Consider the following 25925-nt stretch of genomic DNA (forward strand, 5'->3'; position numbering starts at 1 on the left):
ACTACTCATTTGATTACTTACATTGTACACAGTAAAGGATTCCACGTCTTTGAAATCTGAGGCCCTGGAGCAATTAAGATTAGAAATAAAGCAAAAATGATCAGCTGCAAAACTGCAAGGGGATGTTGCTATCAATAAATGAATTATGCTGCAGGTTTTAACATTGTTTCCGACAAAATTTCATTCATGCATCATTTTTCTATGCAAAATAAATTATAATAAAATATATTTTTCAGTTGGATATTTTAGAAATACAAAAATATTGTGTGCCAGGTGACCTTAGCTGCCATCTTGTTAAAGTAAAGGCCTGGATGTGCAGAAATAGTGTGCCATTTACTTATGATGGGGTATTGTCATTAATGAGAGCAATCTCCATCTGTCCCCCTTGATGGTCATCTGCTTCAACATCTTTCACAGTGAAAAATCTTTAAAGCTGAGTTCAATGCTTTTGAAAGCCACATTAATTATATTGTGAAAACCTTTTTTTCTGACATCTGAGAAATATAGCCTAGTTACAACCAATACTGTAATTTATTGATGCTGAAACCAAGGTTTATACTCTAATGTCCTTTGCTGTCTTGCTCCTACACTTGTGATATGTCATACCTATTGCACCTGGTTGTTGTCTGAGGTCTGCGGAAGCTGGTCTCCGTAGGCTGCTTTCATCATGAAGCAATAAAACAAAACAGAGTTTAGTTTGGCCATTTATCAGGGACTGTGTCACACTGAAGCAGTATGTAAAAAATCTAATTAAAAAAGATATATATATTTTGGTTTACCTGCTTAACTGGGAGCACATTCGTTGGTCAGTTTCCAAGTATAATTCGTTGACTTTTTGTTCCACGGTTCATTATTTTATTTGAGGTCTTTCGATGAACCCACAGTGTCTGCACCCAGGCTACAATGAAACAGAGCAGGTTGTGAAATAAAACCTGATCCTCCACTTGTTCTTTAATTTAATATTTATTGGAAAGGGGCTATGGACCACAGCAGGCTAATTCACTTATGCTCTTCACCCCAGGCCAGTGTTATAATCTGGCTCTGGCCACAAGTGAAATGTGTTTCATGGGCTCTTCCTGGCACTTAGCAGCCATGTAACAGGTTTGAGGCTAGGCATTGACGTCGACTCCTCATGGCTCAAGCAAGCAAAAAAATAAGTGTTTTTTTTTTGGGGGGGGGGGGGGGGTATATATAATGTAGATCTGCAGATCAATTACATTTTTGGATTGAAAAACTATCCTGCTAAAGTAAATATTACCTTAAATGTTATATAGCATCTTATACAGTATAATAAATTCTTCTTCATAACATTATTATGCAGGATTTGCTGTCTCCAGTAGATGCTCTAGTGAGTTGCTGTGCTTCAAGGGATCGTTGCTCTTTCAGAGTCACAGGGATCTGAACTCTGTTATCTAATCCGGAACCATCGGGTGACCAGCACTCAAAGACTCTTTGTATTGTGCTGTCAGGTCTCTACCAGCTGCCCTGACAGATACAGCATTAAAGTGATTGAAGCCTTGAAACAGCCTGTCACAATATTAAGATGGAAAAGCTCACAGAAACAGCATCAACAAAGTGTTGCTTTTATACTGCATACAGGGATATAGTATAAAAAGCAATGAAATGGTATGGTAGGGTACAGTATACAGTTTATGGCATGGAAATATAAGCCCCTGCCAACGAGTTAATCCAAAAAGTAGTAGGTCATAAATTAAAATCTGAAGATCTGCTGAATACAAACAATACAACAGGGCTCTGTGAGGAAGCTGCTCCCGAACTTCATCACAGCATAATAAGAATAACCATAGATTTTCTTTTCCCTATTACTGTTAATAATAACCCTCACGGACAACATGCAAATAAACATTATTGTTAGCATTAACATGTTCCTGTTAAAATCAGTTGTTTGTAAAATAAACAATAATTGATTGTCAAGAGGAAGAAAGAATTAATTGAATTTATTTACCTGTCTGGCCATGTTGTGGGAGGCATCAAGTTTTGTCCTGGGGCTAGAGCGGTGAAGAGACCTGTAAAAGGGGAAAAAAGAGGTTACTTGTTTATGTTAAAAAACAAGTTATTATTGGAATAAGGTTCCGCATTATTTCCAGAGTAATAGTGTGGGAGATCACTGTGGGGTGGCTAGTATGAGAGATGGTATCCTAGCTGCACTGTTAGTTTTGTTTAAGTAGCCGTGTACTCCATAGATGTTTATTACTTTTGCTTAGTGTCTTCCAGAGTTTAGTTTTGTTTAGTTTTTTATACTCCTGTATATAATTTCTTCTGACTTCTATTTGTGGAGCCAAAATAAACTGTTTGTTCACTTATCAACACACTGTTTCCAGTCCACTCTGTGCCTAGCGACCTCAACAGCTACCCTCTAGCTACACATTATCTTATACAAAAACATTTATTTTCAGGGCGTCTTCCTTTTATGATTATGTGTTATAGATATTTCTTACTTGGTGCTCAGTGCTCAGCTCCATAATGTCAATTGTGTGAACCAAATCTGGTACCCAGTGGTGGAGCTAGCTTTTCATGCCAAGGGGGGCAAATCTTACTCTAGGGGGCCCACATTGATAAGAGTTTTGTTTAATTTGCAGAGGCAAATCCAGAATAACTGAACTTATGTATAATTGAATACTGATGTGCATAAAGTATTCTCTCCCTCTGTCCACCCGCTGGCTCAGCTGCTGGCGGTACCACTTAGTGGGGGCTGTTATACCATCACCTAACTTGTAAAGTAGAGTTTTGTGTGGAAAACATTTTCAACTTTAACCATATAACACAATTATCTGTTGCAGCTCGGTTTGCCCAAGTATGTTAACACTAATATATTTCTCTAATTTCACAACAAAAAACTATTTCAAGGCTAGATTTTTGTTAGTAAAACTGTATACTATTATTAGAAAATGTTTGGTCTGGAATATATCGTTACGACTTGGGTGTTAGATTGTGAATATTGTTTAAATAATGTGTTTCATTGCTCGTTCTGTTTGTTATAATCCAAGGAAAATACACTTCAGAGAAAGAAGTTGATTGAAAATGTTGTCGGATGAAGCCAATTACCACAGATCATGTGATCATGAAAATGCATTTTTTAGCTGTTTATCCTGTTAAATAATCAAAGCCAATGGCAAAACCTGGTGTTGTCTTAGCATTTCCCTAGCACCTGCATTTTCCATGGTTCATGAGTATTCCGCTCTTCTCCACATGCCATTCAAATGCTCATTGTCAAAATGCTGCATAGTATAATTCCGAGCTGGTATAACATAAACAGCTGCCAATGTTAAATGGTTTGAAGTGCACAGAATGATGCATGTGGCAAACATGCAGTAATCAAGCACAAGAGCACAGATCTAAAGAAGAGTAACCTGAGCATGAAGATCATGCATTTGATGATGATTATTTTGAAATGTTAGAGAATTATTCAAGAGTTAACTGTATGAATATTGATTAATGAGTTTAGTTAAGCTATAACTAATTGGATAGAGAGTGCAGTTCGGTGCATTCTGGCATGTATTTTAAACTAAAAGTTTTTGCCTGCTTTATTTTCTTACTTGACTAATTTTCAAGCTTGTATATCCAAATCACACTACCTATAATATGCATGCTTATTGAGTTTTAAAACTATGGTTGTGATTGAAGTGAACGGCTATCACACAGTTTCAGTTAGTGTTGATTGTGCATATCATTCCCTGCAGGGAATGAAATTCCCGGTGACGGGATGAAGTGGAGGCAGTCGTATGGATGGCACATTACATTTTTTAATTATATGGATAACAGCTGATCCAGTTGTGATAAAACATGACATTGTTTAGAACCAGTTATTGACAGTGTCAGATTATAGGGTTGCCTGTTTGTGTATTTGTCCTTCTGTACAGTATGTCACACTTAGATTTATGCAAAAATCTGGAAAACAATTATTTAATGTAGTTGACATTTGTTTAATACAGAAAGGCTTTTTATTCAAGGGAATATGCTTCTCAGTCATTTTCTTCTTAAAAATAACTCTGGGGGGCCACACCCCTTTTCCCCAAAAGTATAAATTACAGAGTTTGCTTAAAACAAAGTATTGTCTTAAAATGATTACCCATTTTTCAAACTTCAAGGATTTGCAAATAGACATGGTAGAATCGTAGGTCTCCAGTCAGCATTATGAGGACTAGTTTACATTGCAGTTATTTTGTAGCTTATTTATGTTTTGATTGTGTTGTCTGTAAAGGTCTGATAGATCCCTAATGTGACATAACTAAGTCAGAATTATTAAACCAACACATGATCTTAAGTACAATCTTTCCTGTAATTTCAAGACTTATTGCAATAGAGGAAATAAACTAAACTGGCTTTCCATTTGGTCCATATAAGAAATTACTGTCCCCTAGGACACATATATATATATATATATATATATATTATATAGATATATATATATTATATATATATTATATATATATATATATATATATATATATAGCATTTTGTAGTGTAATAGTTACAGTAAGTGTGTTAAAATTAAGTTTGTGGTTGATATTTGTTTATAAATATTTTGACAGTTCACTGCGTTGTCGATTATAATGAGACAGCCTAGATGGACACTACATTAGCTAATGAAAACCTCTTACAAAAAACTTTGGATAAGACATTAAAGACCCTTTATTGAAGCTTGATAAATTAGACAGCCTCGTTTTACACAACATTAATATACATTCCCTGCCATGAATGTACCTACAAATAAAACTAATACTGTACTACCATGAAAAAGTCATCATCACGACTGCCATCCACCCATATTTGCCTAGAAAAAAGGACAAATACTCTGCTTTGCTCAGGTATATCCTAAAAATGAAGGGTCTTAATTCAGGAGTCTCTCACAGATTCCATTAATCACAAACTAGTGCACAGCCATTAGTACTCCTACGTAAACAGGACAGAAAACTGATACAAGAACCAGACACGCCAAACTGGACCAACCTGTTTAACTATAGCCTGGAAGCATCCCAATGCATGCTCAGTACAATATGTTCCTATTCTGATATGATTGCCTACAATGTGTTCCTCTTTGATCATAAAGTTGCATATTTTTGGTAGGTAACATACATTTTGTGAATAGTTTCCTAGATAAACAAATATCCAATATACACGACTGTCATTTTCATTGGGTTACACCACCAGGGGGAGCATTTCAGTTTCTGCAGGTGTCAAATTCATTTTCTCAAAAGGGATGTTCCCTGCACAGACTATAATGTAGTTCATAATGAACTGGTAATCTACAAAACACATTAACTAGTCTGTGTTCACTGTAAATAAAATGAGTATATTAACTGTTATACATTAATTCAATGTTTTATTAAATCTTGATTTATGACACAAGGTAATATTGACCAATACGGGAGTATGGCATAAAATGATGACTGTGTTGTATTAAGTACATATTTAAGTAACTATTTCGTAAATATCCAATAAAGTAATTTTCCCATAGTCAATAACGGGTTGCATGGAAGTTATACAGCTTATGTATTTTGGATCCTGCAGTGCACAGTTCAATGCCTGCTGAGGGAGTTACTTTTACACTTATATTGTGTGAAAACGATATATTAACAATGTAGTTACATATTTAATTCACAATATATGCATTATAAACTGATGCGATATATGTATTATGTATTGTTAATTGGTTTAATTCAGAACTAAAGTATATTCACAGTTACCAAGAGTACAATTTTGCTTCTTTTATCTTATCTTTTGATTCTCTTTTTCTTAAATATTTACGATAGATGTACTTTCTTTGTTTTTTAATTGCCACGAAGTCTTATATTTGCCTGCATTTTATAATATCACAATAATACGTAAATGAACGTACAGTTCAACACATCTGCATGTAATTACGACTGATATTCAAGATACCGCTTAAGGAAAAGTTATTTAACTTTTTTTGGGATAGAGAAACAATTTCATATAGTTTTCAATTATAACATGTTTTATTTTTGTATAATATGTATTGTAAAATAAAAGATTTCCAATTAACCCAATATTTTTAAACATTTTGTTCCACTAAAAAAAGGTTTTGTTCCACTGAAAAAGATTTTCTTTAAACTGTAACCGTACAGTACTGTAGAAGGTTATTAATTCACACATAACCTGATAATGAAATACTGCAAGCTGAACAATAGCTTTCTCCTGCTGTACTATATTCACAGCTATATTCCAACTGTGTGTACAATAATATGTGTTCAGTTGTACTGACTCCATAAAATTATGGGTGCGTTCACTGAGATCATTCTGCGCAAATTGTGTGCAGAATCTGATCTTCTAAGAATGATCTCTGTGAACGCAACCATTGGCTGAATTGGTCAGATTCTGCACACAATCTGCGCAGAATGATCTCTGTGAACGTAACCATTGGCTGAATTGGTCAGATTCTGCACACAATCTGCGCAGAATGATCTCTGTGAACGCAACCATTGGCTGAATTGGTCAGATTCTGCACACAGTCTGCGCAGAATGATCTCTGTGAACGCACCATTTATTTTCTCAGTGTGTGCAACTCCTACAAATCCCACAACCCTAGACTCGCGGATCCGCAGTAAAATTGGGTGGGGCTGAAATGAGGTAATGTGTGGGTGGGCTGGGCCAGAGAACCTGGCTGGTTGAATTTTCCTCTAGTAGTACTAGCAGCAGCAGCAGCAGCAGCAGCAGCGACAGCACCATCCGCATCCTCCTTCTGCAAGATAGTACCAGCTGTTTACACCGACTAGCGTACAGAACAGACACGACCCTAACACAAATATAGGCGTTGCCAGCATCAGCCCGTAGATCTTCCAAATCAGAAAAGGGGATTTATAAATATATGGGTTTTGTTTTTTTGTTTTTTGTTTTTTTTTTTGTTTGTTTGTTTTGTTTTTTTTGCCGTGGATCATTCATTTGAAGGATATTATGGTGAGCAGTCTATTATTCGTATTGGATTGACTTGTATTGCATTCAGCCTGTGGTGATGCAGAACGAGAACATTGCTGTTACTGTTATTATAATCTATTTGTGGGATCGCATATGAATCCATTGTTATGATTGACTTTTGCGATTAAAGTTAAACGGCGGATTGCAATTATTTTAATAAGCAGCAACAATGTCTAAAGTGAAAAATTGCGAAACCGTGAAAGTGGTGGTGAAATGTCGACCTCTGAATCAGAAAGAAGAAGCAGCAGGGCACGAACAAATTGTGAATATGGATGTGAAATTAGGCCAGGTGACTGTTCGGAACCCGAAAGCTGCACCCGGGGAGCTGCTGAAAACGTTCACCTTTGATGCTGTCTATGATGCCAACTCAAAGCAAAGCGACTTGTATGATGAAACCGTTAGACCCCTTATAGACTCCGTGTTGCAAGGGTTCAATGGGACCATATTTGCTTATGGACAAACCGGAACTGGCAAAACATACACCATGCAAGGTGCATGGATGGATCCAGAAAAGAGAGGTATTATCCCAAATTCCTTTGAGCACATCTTCACCCATATATCCAGATCCCAAAACCAACAGTACCTCGTAAGGGCATCATATCTAGAAATATACCAAGAGGAAATCAGAGATCTTCTATGCAAAGACCAGTCCAGAAAACCAGAGCTCAAAGAAAACCCAGATTCTGGAGTTTACATCAAAGATCTGTCTTCTTTTGTGACCAAGAACGTCAAGGAGATAGAGCATGTTATGAACGTGGGCAACCAAGCCAGGTCCATTGGGTTCACCAACATGAATGAGCACAGTTCCAGGTCCCATGCCATTTTTGTAATCACGGTTGAGTGCAGCGAGACTGGCATAGATAGTGAGAACCACATTAGGGTGGGCAAATTGAACCTGGTGGACTTGGCTGGCAGTGAGCGGCAGAGCAAAACCGGTGTTCGGGGGGAACGTCTCAAGGAAGCCACTAAAATAAATCTGTCCCTGTCCGCTTTAGGCAATGTCATATCAGCTCTGGTGGATGGCAAAAGCACCCATATACCCTACAGAGACTCTAAACTGACCCGCCTGCTGCAAGACTCTCTTGGAGGCAATGCCAAGACCATCATGGTTGCAACCCTGGGTCCTGCCTCCTACAATTATGATGAGAGTTTGACCACCCTCAGGTATGCCAACAGGGCCAAGAACATCAAAAACAAACCACGTGTGAATGAGGACCCCAAAGACGCCCTGCTGAGAGAGTTCCAGGAGGAGATCGCCAGGCTGAAAACCCAGCTGGAGAAACGGGGGGTGCTGACCAAGAAGAGGAGACGGAACAGCCGGAGGATTAAGAAGATGCTGGATGGGGAGGAGGTCACAGACCTTGAGGGGGAGGATGAGACAGAGGACAGCATGGAGAAGGACGTGGACGACTACCTGAAGGAGCAGGAGGAGAAGCTGGAGCTGGAGAAAGCAGCCATCCTGGACGACCGCAACCTGGTGTCTGATCAGAAGGAGAAACTGCTGGATGAGAAGGAGAGAATGATGGATGACCTGAGGAGAGAACAGGAGGCCACAGAGATGCTCACCGCAAAATTTAAGGTAAGTGTCACCATCTATCGCCTGGACTTTTACATACTGTAGTTACTGACTAAAACAAACATACAGACACACTTACCAACCGCAATGGGAATGGGCAAAGATTTGCTTTCCAACTGGTTTGTCTTGTAGACCATGTGACCCAAATAATATTTCTGGTCTAAACTTACAATACTATTGGTTAAATGTTCATTTGTTAGGGGACATAGCTTGTTTTTTAGCAGTTGTATGTTTTATTCAAATGTCATTCGTCCTTTATTGTGTACATCCAGCATATCTTATGGAAATGTCCATAAAGGCGCAATTGAGTAGCATGGGAAACCAGAAAACAGAAACACACCTTTGGATATGGGAACTATAGTTATATGGGTATATTTTGTAATACATTAAAACATTGGCAGGCCCAGGTGATGGATAGCCATTGTCCAGCTGTAACACACACATATTTAGGTAAGCTGCCAAAACTCAAAGAAGAAGCCTAAGTGTTACAGTATTTGGGAAGAGTTAATTTAGTAAACGTAAAGTCTGATAAGCATAAAAGCATAAAATAACAGTGTGATTGATCAAGCATGTCTGATCAATGCTAACTAATAACAGTCTTCTGTTACTTTTTTTTTTACTAAGTATAATCAAGTGAATGTTGGATTTTCTTGAAAAATGAGGTTAGGTTAATCTCTACAGTTTATATGTTTAGTCTTGTTTATTTATGCACCAGAACATATATTTCAAGGGCCAGGCTTACATGCTGAATGAGTGTCCACTCTTCTTTTGGGCTGAACATTTAGAACAGGTGTTTTGAAAGGTGTTGAAAGAAACATGTCAAAATTTGCCATATAATGTAGTGTATCCACAGATGGGTAAGATCAGCAGCAACTTAAGTAAAGAGAAGAAGAAATTCTGGCAGCAGACAAGACCTGCTTGTGCAGAGTGATAAATACCAGCAGTAAAAAAGGAGGGAATTCTGAGAAAGAAAACAGTTGTAGGACTTTCTAAAGGAAGGAAAATCTTCGGAATATTATATTTTGGGAAATATAACAAATGTGAAGCAATTGTGAAGCAATTTGTATTTAATTAAAAACCATCAATGCTATCTCATCCAATAGAAGTACCTTACATATTATACATTTGTTTGCAAGAATTAACATTTCTGAATACACACAATTTTAATATCCAGACACTAGCGTTTGGCATTGCAGTGATATTAAGAATGTTTTGAAATGTACTTGATCTTTTAAAGATGCAAACTAAGATTTGACAATTTGCTCCAATGTCCTCATTAGCTTCTGTACCCTCTTGCAATATTTTCATTTATATTTTTAACCCTTTCTTCGATGTTGGTCCAGATGTTTTAGAACCCCATAATGTGCAAGATGAGAGCTCCCTTTTAGAAGAAATATTTAACATTCACTTGTCCTTCATTTTCGGTACAAAATGATGATACAGTTTGTCTGTCAACTGGTAAATGGAAAGGGCATCTCTATCCAGCAAAGAAGGCAGAGGGGAGGACACACAGATCCTCTCCTTCATGACCGTTATAAAAATATAAAAGTGTAAAGCATAGTGAGAGCATGGTAAAGCACAGGTAAGCATTGCAATGCACGTAAAGGTATGGTAAAGTGTAATAATAAATATGTCAAACCAGGATAAACTATGGTAAATGTATTGGAGAAGCATGGTAAAAGAAACAAAAAAAAAACACAGTGCAAAAGTAGTGCGGTAAACTTTTATAAGGAGAAACCTTATTGTGTTTATATGACCACTGTCTCTGATATGTATTTCATGAGAATGAATCAGTCGCAATCCCACTACCCCAGTGAACATTACTCTGTGGTGCATTAGATTGAGACGGCATGCAAGCTTCAGCAGAGCTTGGTGACAGTGTAAAAAAAAAGAAAAAATGATACAAGCTGAAATGTTCAATGTCAGTACAGTGTAAGCGTGTAAGTGCTGGAGTACATTTCACATACATTTGCTGCAGTGTTCAACACACATGCTAATTGTTTCCAGCAAAATGTAATCCTCCTAAAACTTGTAGTTATACAAATAGAGGCGCTATTAATGCAGAGCCAGACTGACACATTCTTGTTGCACTCCCTGAGTGCAGCCTGGCTGCTGCTCCATACACATACATATAGTTCATCTGGCTGGCTTGATGTACAGTCACTATGTAAAAACCTGTCACTACGTTGGTATGATTGTTGTATTCATGGCCCATTTCTTCCCTATTCATTATCATTTTCCTGTCTCAAACCATCCTCTGTAAATTACTTTTTAGTCCAAGGTTGACTAACACATTTTGGCCTTTGGACACCCTTAGGAAGGTAGATGGTAGGTCTGTAATGCAATTTGCATTTCTGTTGCAACAATTCGCAAAGTATACATTTTCTAAGTGTCCCTGAGTAAGGGTGTCTGCTAAGAAATAAATAATAAGAGAAAATATGTTAATGAAGAGAGCCGCAATACACTAATTTAAATATTTGTTGCCTCTCTGGCATTGAGAGAGTCGTGCAACATTTTTTTGAATAAGTAATGAAAGGCAGTTTAATCAGATTCTATAGTGGGGCCTTCACCCCCAAATAAAAAATATGTTTCTATCAAAAAGCCTTTCGTAATCATACAGTAGCCCCTCGCTAAACCTCATATGTTTATCCGACATAAGGAGGTGTTGGGTTTAAAAAAATACAATAAAATCAGACAAACATACTGTGGCAGGCCTCGAAATGACACACAGAGAGTTCGGGTATTCAGGTGAAATGTCAAACGAAGTTTATTTACAACAAAACAAACAAAAAAATACTGGTCAAAATTAAATGGGTACTGCACCTTTAAATACAAATGTCTATTTACAGATTATTTATACAGGTCCTAGGCAGAAGCGCACGTATGTAGTAAAGAGTACATGAAGGGATTTCTGTTCGGTGGCAGGATGCTTGCTGTCCAAAGTTATTGTCGTGATTGGTCCATGGGATCGACACCCACTGACCCTCGGGTCCCTGAGCTGTGTGGGGAATCGCAGTGGTGAAGGAGAAAAATGATAATAATAATTGGGCATTCCAAATTGGGAGAAATTTTAAAATAATTGAAGATTCTAAATTTTAAAAAAATTACTTAGTAGCCTAGACAACTAACATAAAATAGATCATGGTGCCTTATTGACAAGTTACTTACAGGGGGACAGTCAATTCTCATTAATGCAAATTTCAAGGGACCAGAAACAGATTTTACATTATACTAATAATTCATATAATCATGAGTAGCCTATAAGCCAAATGTATACTTTCAGTTTGTATTTAAGTTAATCAGTGGTGCAGTGCTAAGTTGTGCACAATTACAAACCACCTGCATATTAATAGAATTCAGACAGCAGCTCAACAATTATATAGGCTGCCGAGCCTGTACCTGTGCTTAATTTAGTCTTCATTTAATTCAAAGAGGGTAATGTGGGTTCGAAATACCCTTTCTCTTCTCATCCTACAAATCACTCCATCTTGCTGAAGAGAATGTTGTCTCCTTGCTGCAGTCACGGTTAGGAGATGTGTTTTTTTTAAAGGTTTGCTAATTGCAACTGTTTAAAACGAGCTTTCAAAAGTTCTTAACACATTGATGCAATTGTAAGCGTCGCAATTGTCTGCAGCTTTAGTACATCTCATTACAATATTTGAGAACCCTCATTTGCACCACCCCACTTTTGGAAATTTATGCTGGAACGCCCAAATTACATATTCATCTAAGGCTCAACCACAAATTATTCTCTAAAAAGTCTCTAACAGCATTGTTTAGTACATTAGGTTTGCGACTATTGTGACATCTGCAACACTTTAGTACATCTAGCCCTTAGTGTTTGTGTGTGAATGTGCATGTGTACATATGAATTGTGTGGGTGGGTGGGTGTGGGTGGGTGTGGGGTGTCTCTCTCCTTACTTATGCTATAGTTCTTGACCATATTTTCTAATTCTCTTCAGGATTCTGTTTTTTTTTTTTTTAAAGTACTTTCAGATCAGATTAGACCCCAGCAAATAACCTAATTTGACAGATATCATATTGCCTAAATCTAATACTAGGAAGCTGTCATACATTTTCCTATAATGGGCACATTGCTTCTCTCCAGTACAAAGTAATGGTCTCTAGAGATTAATGCAGCTTTATAATGTGGCTTTTGCTGCTGAGAGATAGCGAGAGAGACCAGTTCTAAAATGGGGAGGCAGCAGTCATGTCTTACTGTATATCGTGCTGCACAGAATCATGGTTTTTCAAATAGTAGACTAACAGATTAATACAGTGGCAGTGAACAGCTGTACTTCTAACAGTCATAGGGTGTACGCAGAACGACTCAGAAATGCAAAGTGAAAATGCAAATAAAAGAAAATAATAATCTTAGATTAATTTGTTTTAATGGTATTATATATTATCTCTAAACCACTGTGCATAACTATTTCATTATTGTTCAGCAGCAGTCTGACTATAGTTTTAAAATTATCATCCACCTGTACACATGCGTGATTTCCATTGAGCAGAATTCCACTGTGGTATTAGACACTGATTATCCTGTGCATCCTGTGCATTTCTTGAGTCAAAAATGCACTTTTCACTTGCAAAAGAAAAACAAAGGAAGAAATCACAAAAGAGTCTACAGAAAGTCCAAAGCGACAGAAAGTTGACCAGAGCCCCTTTGGGTCATTTTTATGTTGACTTTAATAATTAATGTTTTTGATGCTGTAAACATTTTAAATGGCACACATAATTATGCAGATATGGGACATAAATGGTAATGTGATAAACAATTACACTGCAGACTGTTTTGGATTATTTATAATAACTTTGCCAAATAGAAAGAGAATAAGTGTGTTTTCCAAAGAGATTCCCAAATACTTGCATTTGATTCTGTGCATCCAAAGACTTAAAAGTTTTAAGAATTACTGTTTGGTATTTTGTCCTAAACCAGCAGTGTGTCTGTCCCAAACTATATATTAAATAATATATGTGTGATAGATTTAATAAATTGATTGCATTTGTTAATCAGATTATTCTGCTTTTTATTGCAACTGTGGTACCATTCAATAGAGGGAAAATTGTAAATGGGTACTTGAGCCAAAACTTTCAGACAGAAGGGGTACACTAGAAACACTAGGGGTATAGTAAACTAGACCTAAAAAACTAAACAAGTAATAAAATGAAATACATCTGACGATATAATTTCTTACCTGCTCTGCTGCGTGTGCAACTGCTGATTTTGCTTAGCTCTGCACAGCATGACAACGTCACTATACAACTGAGCTTAACCACATAGCACAACAATAACACAACCACATAGCACAACAATAACACAACCACGTAGCACAACAATAACACAACCACGTAGCACAACAATAACACAACCACGTAGCACAACAATAACACAACCGCGTAGCACAACAATAACACAACCGCGTAGCACAACAATAACACAACCACATAGCACAACAATAACTGTTTGATCAATTAGCCACTTTATTTCATTATTGATAAGATACTTTGATATGCTTTATATTACTAAACAAAATGAAGGTTGCAGCTGTGACACACTTTGTTTGCATTAATGTACCGTCACAGTGCAAAGGGCCAATACTGATGGGTTTACAGTGTCTATGGCTGGAAGTGACAGGTGAATGTGAGAAGTGATAGCTACAAAGTGTTGTTTGTAACATGGGTGGGAGGCTGCTTCTTAGTCCAAACTAAGCTTTGATTAGAGTACTGGGTACCATGAGGTATTACACTTCAAACTGGGCTTTGATTGTGTCACAGGAACAGTTCACACACTGCCGGCGTTCTGGGAAGGACAATCTAAATCGAAAACCAAGTGTGGTCAAAAATTGTGTCCTCCTTAAGGAGCTGAAACAGGGATTCTAATTGTAATGCATTACTGCACAGATTTAGGTCATTGTGTAGTTGAGCTGTGGCCTGTGCTGACGAAAGAACAAAGGAACCGCATTGGTGCATTCAGTAATTACATTTTCCCATAGTTCTCTGTGTAGAGTAACGGTCACGATGTGTCATGAAACGAGCACTCAACACTGGAAGCTTTGTGCTGCACAATGAAATAATGAGGTCCCATAAGCAGCAGTGAAAATCCCCATCTATTCTCCTCCCAACAGTCTGGCAGTTACCCTGTTTCTGCGCAGCTCTGTACTCTCCAAAGACCTTTGTGGTCTTTCGCCATTATTGGCAGCTTTGTCCCATTTACAGTACACATGCTCAAGTCCATTGTTTACAGAAATACAGTTAATTAATTAAACAGGACCCTGTCGCGGAGTGTCCCGCCCCTTTATGTTTATTAGTGTTTTATGTTGTATGTAGTGTGTTTGTGTTGGTGTTTATGTATAAAATACACTGGACATAAATATGGGTTACGAGCACAAGTGTTTAAAATGTGTATTTGTATTTAGGCATGAGGATTGTACAACACTTCACGTGCAGTTAAAGTGTAATATGTGAGCACAGGGAATTACCGAGACTCCAATTGAATGATTGATTAGCAATCGAGTCTCGGAACATTCATGTTTTCACTCACTCGAGGTTGTGGTCTGTGAGTGGAGAACGGGAGAGAGAAGGAGAGATTCAAATAACAATTGCTATTTTGTGCTGGAAGCTCCAGCATGGTACTTGTTTTCTGTCCTTCCACTTTGTTTGTCTGTCTATTTACTTTGGCCAATGCGCCTTTTATTTACAGTTGTGTGTTTTGTTTAAATCTTTTACTTTTATTATTATTTAATAAATAAACTGAGCACCACGGCGTGTTTTGGTTTCTGTTCCTGGTTCTGACGTCACCCCTGCAAAGCAATCCTTTCACAGACCCTTAAAGGTGTGTCTCATACACCACTGTAGGTAGTTTCTTTATAAGCTGAGAGTGAAAGGTTAAGCACATCCTTATTTCTCAGCTTGTATATAATGCATTGATTACATAACCATTTACTTCTAGAATGAAAAAGTGGCTGTTTCAGTAGAAAAGAAAGTGTGACCTTGTTTGGATACACAGTGGGAGTTGAGTTGTGGTTTGCTGCAGCAGTGGGTGCCCGAAGGATAATGTCTATACATGCAAGAGTGCAAGAATCAAAATAACATTGTTTTTGTTAAATGTAAACATCATGTGTATAATGCATTCTGTTCCGTTTTGATTTTACCTATTTTAACACTGTTACATGCAGGTGTGTGTGTGTGTGTGTGTGTGTGTGTGTGTGTGTGTGTGTGTGTGTGTATATATATATATATATATATATATATATATATATATATATATATATATATATATATATAATGAAAGGCAGTTTAATCCCATCAGAATCTATAGTGGGGCCCCACCTTCACCCCCGAATGAAAAATGTGTTTCTATCAAAAAAGATTTTGATAATCATACAGTAGCCCCTCACTAAACCGGATATGTTTGTCTGACATTAAGAGGGGTCGGGTTTTAAAAAAATACAATACAATCACACACACATACATTTATAGTGCTCAATGTATTTAAACTGTATAAATCATTGTGCTGAAATTACACTAATGTGTATTGGGTAGGCTACACATTACATTATGAAAAAATATATAAATCTGTACAGTAGGCCTATACAGTACAGTAGTAAAATCAAATGAACAACACCTAGCACACTTTCTTTTTACTTTAGCCTATAGGCTACCGGTATGGTAACACAAAATAAATGATGCTGCTGCATTGTACACATTGTTGTACAATGCGAATAAAATATTATTTTAAATTCAAACAATGATTTTAGTGTTTATTTATTTATTTATTATTTATTTATTTATTTATTTATTATTATTATTATTATTTGGCAGCCTAGACAATTAACACATGGTGCCGCATTGACAAGTTGCGATACTTACAGCAGGAAAGTCATATTTGCATTATACCACTAATTTGTATTATCATGAGTAGCCTATAAGCCACATTTATTTAAGTTAGTTAGTGGTGCAGTGCTAAAAGATGCTCAGAATGAGCTGTGAAGTTAGCGGCACGTGTGTGCAGTCTATTGCTTTCAACATGTTGGGGAAACCAGAAATGTCATAGAAATTTGTTTTCAAGGCTTGTAAGTACACTGTGCTTTTAGGGAAAAATAGGTGTTTGGCTGTTCGCCTCAAAAAAGCATGGAGCACAAATGGCTATGCACGAGAAAAAGGCGGACTGGTAAACACTTTAGTAACCCTAACCCTAATCGTAAATTCTGAGGCAGAAGTAATAATCAGACTTTTCGACAGTGTCTGGCTTATAGTGAAGGAAGCAAAAACGTGGAAGACTGCTGTGAAGAAAACTAAACCCTAAAGATTTTAGTATTGCATTGAAAGAGATTGTGGGGCATTGTAGTTTTAAGATAGAGTTTTTGATATGTTCCCAAAAGCCATAGTTTCGGAGGATTAGAGGACACTCTTGTGGAGGTTTGTTTTTTGATTTTATGTAAAAAAAAAAAAAAAAAAAAAAAAAAGGTAAGGAATCTTTAACATTTCAAGAAGGGCTTAGGCGTCAAACTGTAACGCCATTGTTTTTTATAGTATTTTTACCTCTGGATTCTCCAACTGTGACTTTTCCAGGTGGGGTATAGGTTGATAAAATCAGCTTTATAATTTTGTAGGTCCTCTCAGCCAAACTGCAAGAGATGACATTGCATATACAATAAGAGACACCCTACACACCATGTATTGACGTATAACATAACATAGGGTCTATGTTGCTACTTTTCTGATTTTACATGTAATTCGCTTAAAACTGTAATTCACTGAAATAATAAAAGCACATATTCTGTATCAACGTCATTGCGGCTACTTCCAAATGGTGCGAGAAGGATTCTGTAAGGGAAACAGCTAACTGATTTTCTACGGGCATCTGTTCTGTTCTGTTCTGTGCCAGCTTAAACGAGTTATAAATAAAACAATAAATTCAGCCTGATGTCCTTCAGGAGTCCCGGCGTGAGCGGAGTCCTGCTGTTCCCACATATCGGTCACATTCTGACTCATACCTCGCCACAGCCGGAATATTAATAAATAACACTCTTAGAAATGGGGTGCTTCCTGTTAACTGTGACATTGCAGCTGATACAATAATTTCAAATCACGCACTCACACACACACAAGCACACAGATACACACAGACATATATACACACAGACATTCACAGTCATTAGTTGCTCAGCTTTGATCATACAAATGTGGCAGCAAATGATGGTCAGTAGTGGGAGCCTGAAAATATGTTTAGCACATTGTGACTAGCAACAAATGTGATACGGTGGCCCAAATGAAACAAAACTTTAAAACTGGATGACTCACCTGGTTCCTATCAGACAATTTCAGGAAGCTCTTATATAGTACTGTAAGTCCGTTCTCTTTATCTTTTTACTCTTCTGCAGTTGCCAGCTATCTGAAGGTGAAGGTAAAGTGAAAGATGATAAAAACCCACCACACGGTTTGTTTTTCTTAATGAGGTCATTTTCTGTCTTTGTAAAGATGTAAGGTTCACCTTTCAGTTGGGTTATCCAACTGAGAGCACTTCAGCACATACAAAGTATGTAAAAAAAAGAAACATGCCTGGCCTCCTTCCAGAAAGTCAATATCCTGTCTTTAAAATAACTTTTGTCTATATATAGCCTTTTCCTGTTTTATGCTATGGAACTAGGAGCCCTGACCTACATAAAACCGGAGGAACACAGTCCCAGATGATTTTGAAAGGACAAACAGGTTTATTCACAATTCTGAACTTTTTAAACTTATTAAAAGGCTGGAGGTATTCCTGCTATCCTCCAATGTTGCTACAACTGAAAGACTGGTGTGCATAATTTATCACACATTTACTGTATGACTGTTTGCATCACAAACAACTTGCATGTTGTACAAATGTTCAACCTCAGTCAGGGAATATCTGAATGTGATGATATTGCTCTGTTAGCGGATTAACATGCTGGAAAACAATACAGGGGTTTTACAATTTCTTATGTTTGAGAAGATATTTATTGGATTATAAAAAAAATTATGAGGAGGGCACTGCACCGCATCACACGAAATGAACATTACAGGATTGAAGATGTAAAATATAGAGTTACACATCCCCATGTGTTGCTACAACTGTTTAAATAGCCTACCTGTAATAACCTTGTTATTTTCATTGTTAACATCCTCATAACTTTTTACACTTTTCAAAATGGCCTCTCTAGTGCACTGGAGTTTGAGATCTGTCCTCTAAATCACTGCATTAAAAAATATAAATAAATAAATAAATAAATAAATAAAATAAAATAACAAGTGCTCTGGCTTTTCTACTGTGAGGTGACGCTACATCAGTCCTACCTATATATATATATAGTTTTAGTGTGGGGTTATGTCGCCGTGTCTCCATGGATACAGGGGATCACCACCTGACCTTGTGGCTGCCACGACACACTGCCCAAGAGAGCTATCCGAATTAAGGTCTGCTCACACCCTGAGTCCACTAATGCATGGGTTCTCACATTACCGACAACCACATCAACAATACAAGGCACCTAACGACCATTTCCCTGTCTCTTACCTGCTTCCAATGCCAAATGACATCCCGCCACGTTGCACTTTATTGCTGGGGAGAGCAGCCAGGTGGTATGTCCTGCAGGATGGCACCTGGAATAGATAGGAGGGGCAGAAGACACTGGGGTTACATATCTGTCCCAGTGCTGATAAGGCAGTGGGTCAGGGGCATTGAATCTACCCCAGTTGGGGGCCAGCCGTCACCTCCTTGGTAGGGAGGTTGGGCTGCCCATTGGGGTCGGTGATCTGCGAGGTCTGGATCTGGGTCCCGGTGTGGGTGGTGTAGTGGGTTTTGGTGATGCAGGGTGTGAACCCAGCACCTGGTTGCTCCATGGTACTGGATAGGTGAGTACCCCAGCTCTGGATAAGGTCAGGTAGTCCTCGTAGTCCTCCGCCAGCTTGATGGAGGCTTCCGGGGTGTCCGGATTGTGGTGCCATGTCCACGCCGGGGCCTCGGCCCCTACCACATGACAGAACTGTTCTATCACAATGACTTCCCCTAGTTGTATTCCTGTTTTCTGGAGGGGGTTGAGCCAGTGAGTCATGTGGTCTCACAATCGCTGGACGTCCATATCCATGTTCTGATACCACGTGTCGCAAAGTGGTTTGCAGTGTGCAGGTGCAGAGGCGATGCAGTGCTCAGGAATGACTTGAAACAACACAGTTCATGGTTAAACAGCTCCTTATTGGCTGATAAATAATAATATCTAGCTCTACACACCAATTTGTATCACTCAGTTAAACCACCGGGTTCAGTCACAAAATAGTAAGACACCAAACAAAACACACACAAATACTGACACGATCACTTAATCCAGTAGTGAGAGCTCTTTGTGCAGGTGATGCAATACAAGTTTATAGTGAACAATAGTGCAGTGCAGTCCGGGTTTAATACTGGCTTTGTAACGACAGCTCCCAGATAGTTTAGCCGTCTTTATAGGTCCTTATGTAACCATAACAAAGGAACAAATTGCATCGTCACATCCCCTGAAATACCCTTAGTCATGCCTCCTCCGATAGCTAGTTCAATCACATCTCTTCCAATCCATGATTGACACATCGCTTACCGTACTAGGGCGATGACTTCTGGTATTTTGACTCCACCCCCTTCCTGGATGGCCGACTGACCCTGGAATGAATTGCTGAACTAGCCAGTCCGGAGCACACTCTTCCTGTTATACCGTGCCCTCACAGGTCAGGAGGGAGATTGTTGACTAGGATTCATTTGCTTTCTGTCACAGGATTCTTTAACATTTTGAGAAGAGCTTAGGCGTGAAACTGTAGCTCCAGTGTTTTTTAGAGCATTTTTACCTTTGGATTCTCCAACTGTGACTTACCCATTTTGCAGGTCCTCTCGGCCAAACTGCAAGAGATGGCAATGCATATACAATAAGAGAAACCCTACACACCATGTATTGACGTATAACATAAGATAGGGTATATGTTGCTACTTTTCTGAATTTACATGACAACTGTAATTTGCTGAAATAATAAAAGTGCATGTTCTTTAAAAGTATCACCATCATTGCAGCTACTTCCAAGTGGTGCTAGAAGGCTTCTGTAAGGGAAACAGTTAACTGATTTTCTATGGGCTTCTGTTCTGTTCTGTGCCAGGTTAAACGAGTTATAAATAAAACAGTAAATTCAGCCTGACATGCTTAAGGAGTCCCAGCGTGAACGGAGTCCTGCTGTTCCCACATATTGGTCACAGTCTGACTCCTACCTCTCCACAGCTGGAATATTAATAAATAACACTCTTAGAAATGGGGTGCTTCCTGTTATACACACAGACATACAGAGTCAATAGTTGCTCATCAGTTAACATCTTTGCGCATACAAAGGTGGCAGCAAATGATGATCAGTAGTGGGAGCCTGCAAATATATTCAGCACATTCTGACTAGCAACAAATCAGGGCACTAGAGCGACCATTTTGAAAAGAGCTTCGAAACAGGTATATGTAAACAGTTGTCAGGATGTTAACAATGAAATGTACATTACACTGTGTAACAATTTTTTTTTTTTTTTTATTTTTTTGGTTCCTGGGTAGTAAGTGTTATTTCCTAATTGCTTATGCCTCAAAAGTATAGAAAATGGCTATTATTCCCCACAAACTTTGCTTTTGTGACCAGGACAGTGATATTTTGAAATTTACCTATTTTCCAGAACATTCCAGATAGATTCAGTGCTGAGTAAACTTGGAGTAACTTCTAAAACTTTCTAGAACTTTCCAGTAATATAAATAGTATTATAAATGCAGGGGCCTTAAGCCCACCAGTTCAGTTTAGTTCCAGCTGCCTAAGTGGATACATATCTGCATTTTTCTGAGATGGCATCAAAAGGCTGCAATGGTGGCATTCCTGATGGGTCTCCAAGGCGTTTTTACCAAGTTTCCCTGCTATCTTTGCCTTTGGGACAGCAGGGACACCAAGGCGCACTACCACAGGCGGGACTGGCCACAGCGGACTGAATTCTCTGTGGGGAGGAACAACGTCAAGTGGGAGCCACTGTTGGACCCCCGGAAGGTGCTGATGCCACCACTGCACATCAAATTGGGCCTTATGAAACAATTTGTCAGAGCTCTAGATAAGGAGTCGGCAGCCTTCAAGTACCTTCAAGACTTCTTCCCTAAGCTGTCTGAGGCAAAGGTCAAAGCCGGTGTCTTCGTCGGACCACAGATAAAGAAGATCCTGGAGTGCAATGAATTCCCCAAGAAGCTCACTAGTATGGAGAAAGCGGCTTGAAACAGCTTTGTCACAGTGGTTCGGGGCTTCCTGGGCAATCACAAGGCCGAAAACTATGTGGAGCTGGTTGAGACTCTGGTGAAGAACTACGGCACAATGGGCTGTAGGATGTCCCTCAAAGTCCATATCCTTGATGCTCATCTTGATAAATTCAAGGAGAACATGGGAGCATACTCGGAGGAGCAAGGCGAGCGTTTCCACCAGGATATACTGGACTTTGAACGCCGCTACCAAGGACAGTATAACGAGAACATGATGGGAGACTACATTTGGGGGCTGATTCGTGAAAGTGATTTACAGTATAATCGTAAATCTCAAAAAACTACTCACTTTTAAATCTTTTGTAGTCATGTTTGTATTACTTTAGTATAAATACATGTTAATTTGGATTCAGATGTTGTTTTCTTCTGACTTTATGTGAACGAAAAGACACAAATTCGCCCGTTTTCTTATTGGAAGTAGGTAAATTTCAAAATATCACTGTCCTGGTCACAAAAGCAAAGTTTGTGGGGAATAATAGCCATTTTCTATACTTTTGAGGCATAAGCAATTAGGAAATAATACTTACTACCCAGGAACAAAAATTGTGTTACATAGTGTTATTTAAACAGTTGTAGCAACACGTGGGGACGTGGAAATCTATTTTTTTCGGAACCTCACTACTCACTCTTTAAGCTAACTTCCCTTTCCCTTGTCTGCATGTTCTGTGGTTCTCTGGATGGACTTTTTTACATCAGTGTGTCCATGATTGTGTTTAGTGTGTCCCCAGAACAGCTGCAAGTAAATAGAGCAAGGCAGGACAGAATGCAATATTAAACAGAGCTGTATTGCTGCAGACAGTATATGATCAGCTTGGGACTGTCATCATGTACACTTAACTCTTTATATGTAAACAGCGACACAATTGTTACTTTTACTGGAGTTTTTTGGATGGAATAAAGACGTCTCATTCTTTGTTAATCAATTAATTAAATATTAATCGACATTGTACCAAAAAATCTATTCTAATAGCAATAACTGAATGCAATTCGATCTAATTATATTGGAGCATGTCATCATCTTTCAGTACATTGTAACATTGTTTCATTTCCCTACTAGGGAAGGCTGTTTTTTGAGGTGAGCTTTCTGCTACTTCCTTGTGCAGTCTGTCCTTTCTGTAGTTCTGGTTTAAAATAAAACAGGTTTGTGTAGGTTGCAGGTCTAATATATAGCCTGGACAGTCCCTAATTCTTCTAAAGTTGTATCATGTTCTTTGGTCATTTTCTAGAAGTCGATTCCTTAGTTGCCACAGTTGCAGAGGAGACAGAAATGTAAGTTCTGTGTGTCTTTTCAGAAGCATGTATCACCCATGGTTGAAAAAGAGCAAACAGTTAGTAAGTCAAGTAAATCATCAAAGCAGAAACAACAATAACAAGTTATATGAAACGCTCCTCCCTGGCAGTAGGATATTAAATAGGATATATACAAATAAATTACAGAAAATGTAAGCTGTCTTTGTATTTTGCTAAGGATCCCATGAAACTGGAAAGTTCAATGGTATAGTTTGTATTGCACTGACAATACTTTATTCTGCCCAAAGGGTCAGTATAAAATTGCCTGTCTAATGGCTAGTTTTTGTTGCAGAGTAGAAAATCAGGCCATGATGTGCGTGGGCATCACAGGACCTCTACCATCAAAGCACTCAAATCTCAATAGAGACCCGCTAGGGCGTCATTAATGAGTCATGTTAACATGAGAAAACATGCATTGTCTCTCCAAACAGGATTGGAAGAAGGAAGGAGAAACAAAGCGAGCATTGTCACTGACTCTGTTCGCCCACTGTACAGTGCACTGCTCCATTTCAGTCAGCAATTGATGTTATGAAATGGCAAGACTAAAGGGAGCAATCTCATTGGCTAACAAGAGTTCCAACCTGTGTAGATATGTCACCATACCAGCACAGCTCAGAACATTTAGAACCACTCTGCCTGATTCACTTGAGGACCATTTCACTTTGGGAGGGGTGGGGTAGCGTGGGGATGCCTTTTTATAAATGCAATAACACTCAACAGGGTGTTAAAATATGGTCCAATATCCACACGCCTAGTGGTGTTCTTAAACATGCAGTGCCGTGAAAAAGTATTTGCCCCCCTGTCTGATTTTCTGCATTTTTTCACATTTTCCACATTGAATTTGGTGAGATCTTTTTGTGGGTTGTAGTAGTATATAGAGGGATTCTGAGAGAAAAAATGACACCAAAGTTTGGTGCTTCTTTCATTTGTTTGGTGTGCAAGGTAATCAAAGATGCAATCTTCAGGTGTGAAAAAGTTATTGTCCCCCTAGTTAACTCATCCCAATTAAAGGGATAGTTAGGGTCAGCTGTTTGAATACTTTGGTTAACAGTCAGGCCTGGTTTGTTACTGTAACTACACAAAAGTAACTACACAAAAGTAGTAACACTACACAAAAGTAATAACACATGTTTCATCTGGCCTGTCTAAACAGTGCATCGTTTATTAGTCACACAAACACAAATAGAACTGTATACAGTTCACAATCTTTATTTCACAAGCTTATCACCCTTCCTTTTCCTTTTTTTTAAACTTTTTTTTTTGTTATGAGAAACACGTTTAAACATCATATCCACAGTGGTTTGATAGTACATTTTTCCATTGGCTTTTAAATCCAGTCCCACCTGTTTTTTTCTTTCTTTCACCAGCTGTGTGAAAATGAATAGTCTACTGTGAAAACCACGGAGACAGACTATCTGGAATTCTTTGTTCTGTGTGTTTATCTATTTTCTATTTATATACCATATAACATTTGTAATTTGTCATTTTGTACAATAAAGTGTGTGAGTAGGTAACGCAAACTACGAAAAAAAGAAATTACCCATTTAGCTCTCTTTTCTACAAATTAAACAAAGATGGGGTGGTGAGGGTTAAATAAATTTCCTGATTGCATCATGTATTATTTTATAATCCTGGCTCAATTATCCATTCTGCTGGAGATGAATCACGATTGAGTCACTGTTGACGGTTACAGTCTGTACCTCTGTTTCCGGAACAATCTATTTCTAATTAGGGGACCATGTCAGTCAATATAGTCTGATTTGTCCATCTGGTTTGTGTTTAAAGGATCATGCTGATTCTTCACTTGTGTTCGTTCATTGCATTCCTTTACTGAGCAAGCACTGTTGTTTTGAAACCTAGTTGACTGTACACATTATGTGTTTGAGAATCAGCCCCATCACATTGATTGATTACAAGTTAATGAAAGTCCTACATAGTAGATTATTAATAAGGATGCATCACGTGCCTGATGTGCCCTCTGTTTAGCAAATATACACCAAGGAATCATACTTTACAGTAAAACTATATTGCAGTAGTGCGTGCAGCCTACAGGTCTCTGGGAAAGCAGGGACAACATAGAAGCCCATTCCTGGACTTTGATGTGTCTTCTATGGTTAGAACGTAAGTAAAGAGAACTTGCATAATAGTTTAAATGACCAGTGTCACAATCAGTTACATACAGGAAGTGTATATGTGTTTGATCTTGGTCTCATTTATCCTGGTGGGAGTCATTCTTGTTCCTCACTGCTGGTCATGAAAAAGGTAATTGGATTGTGCATAATGTGGAAATCAGTTCATACAGATTATAGTGACAGACTAGCTTACAGCGATAGATCCAATTTGATGAGCCATGACACCTTTAACTGGATCAGTAACATAGTCCACTGCTCAAATGCAATAACTGTAATGCAACATTTGAGAGGCTCTTCTGTTGTTGTCAGATTTAACTGACATTTAGATTGGTTTGTGCCTTCACCTGTTTGCCTTGTTTTCAACCCACTGCAGTGTATATTAATGAAGCAACTGGACTGTTCAGTAAAATAAGAAAAAGCAAGTTTTCTCAAGAAAGTCCTGCTATTTTAGTGTTGTTCAAGATTGTTCTAGTGATGGTCAGCTAGAAGGAACATCTGCAAAACTCACATGAACTTACATTAGCGATGTGTGTGCAGATACTGGAGATAACTGGCCACCTTCAAGATAAGCATATATAGTGATTTAGACACAATAAAATCAATCATCAATCAATATGCAAACAATGTAGCTTGCAGCATGTGATTAATGGACTG

General features: G+C 38.2%; 1 protein-coding gene across 2 annotated transcripts in view; it reads left to right on the plus strand.

Annotated features, from left to right (window-relative positions):
- Positions 1-6675: 6675 nt before the first annotated feature.
- The window catches only part of LOC121317465 (kinesin-like protein KIF3C), a 62420-nt gene continuing 43170 nt past the window's right edge, over positions 6676-25925 (plus strand). For both annotated transcript variants that reach the window (XM_041253419.1, XM_041253420.1), the window contains exon 1: positions 6676-8533. In XM_041253419.1, coding sequence (XP_041109353.1) covers positions 7124-8533 — 1410 coding nt within the window. In that variant the 5' untranslated portion in view covers positions 6676-7123. The remainder of the gene's footprint in view (positions 8534-25925) is intronic.

Source organism: Polyodon spathula, chromosome 6 (genome assembly GCF_017654505.1).
Source record: "Polyodon spathula isolate WHYD16114869_AA chromosome 6, ASM1765450v1, whole genome shotgun sequence".
Classification (NCBI taxonomy): Eukaryota; Metazoa; Chordata; class Actinopteri; order Acipenseriformes; family Polyodontidae; genus Polyodon; species Polyodon spathula.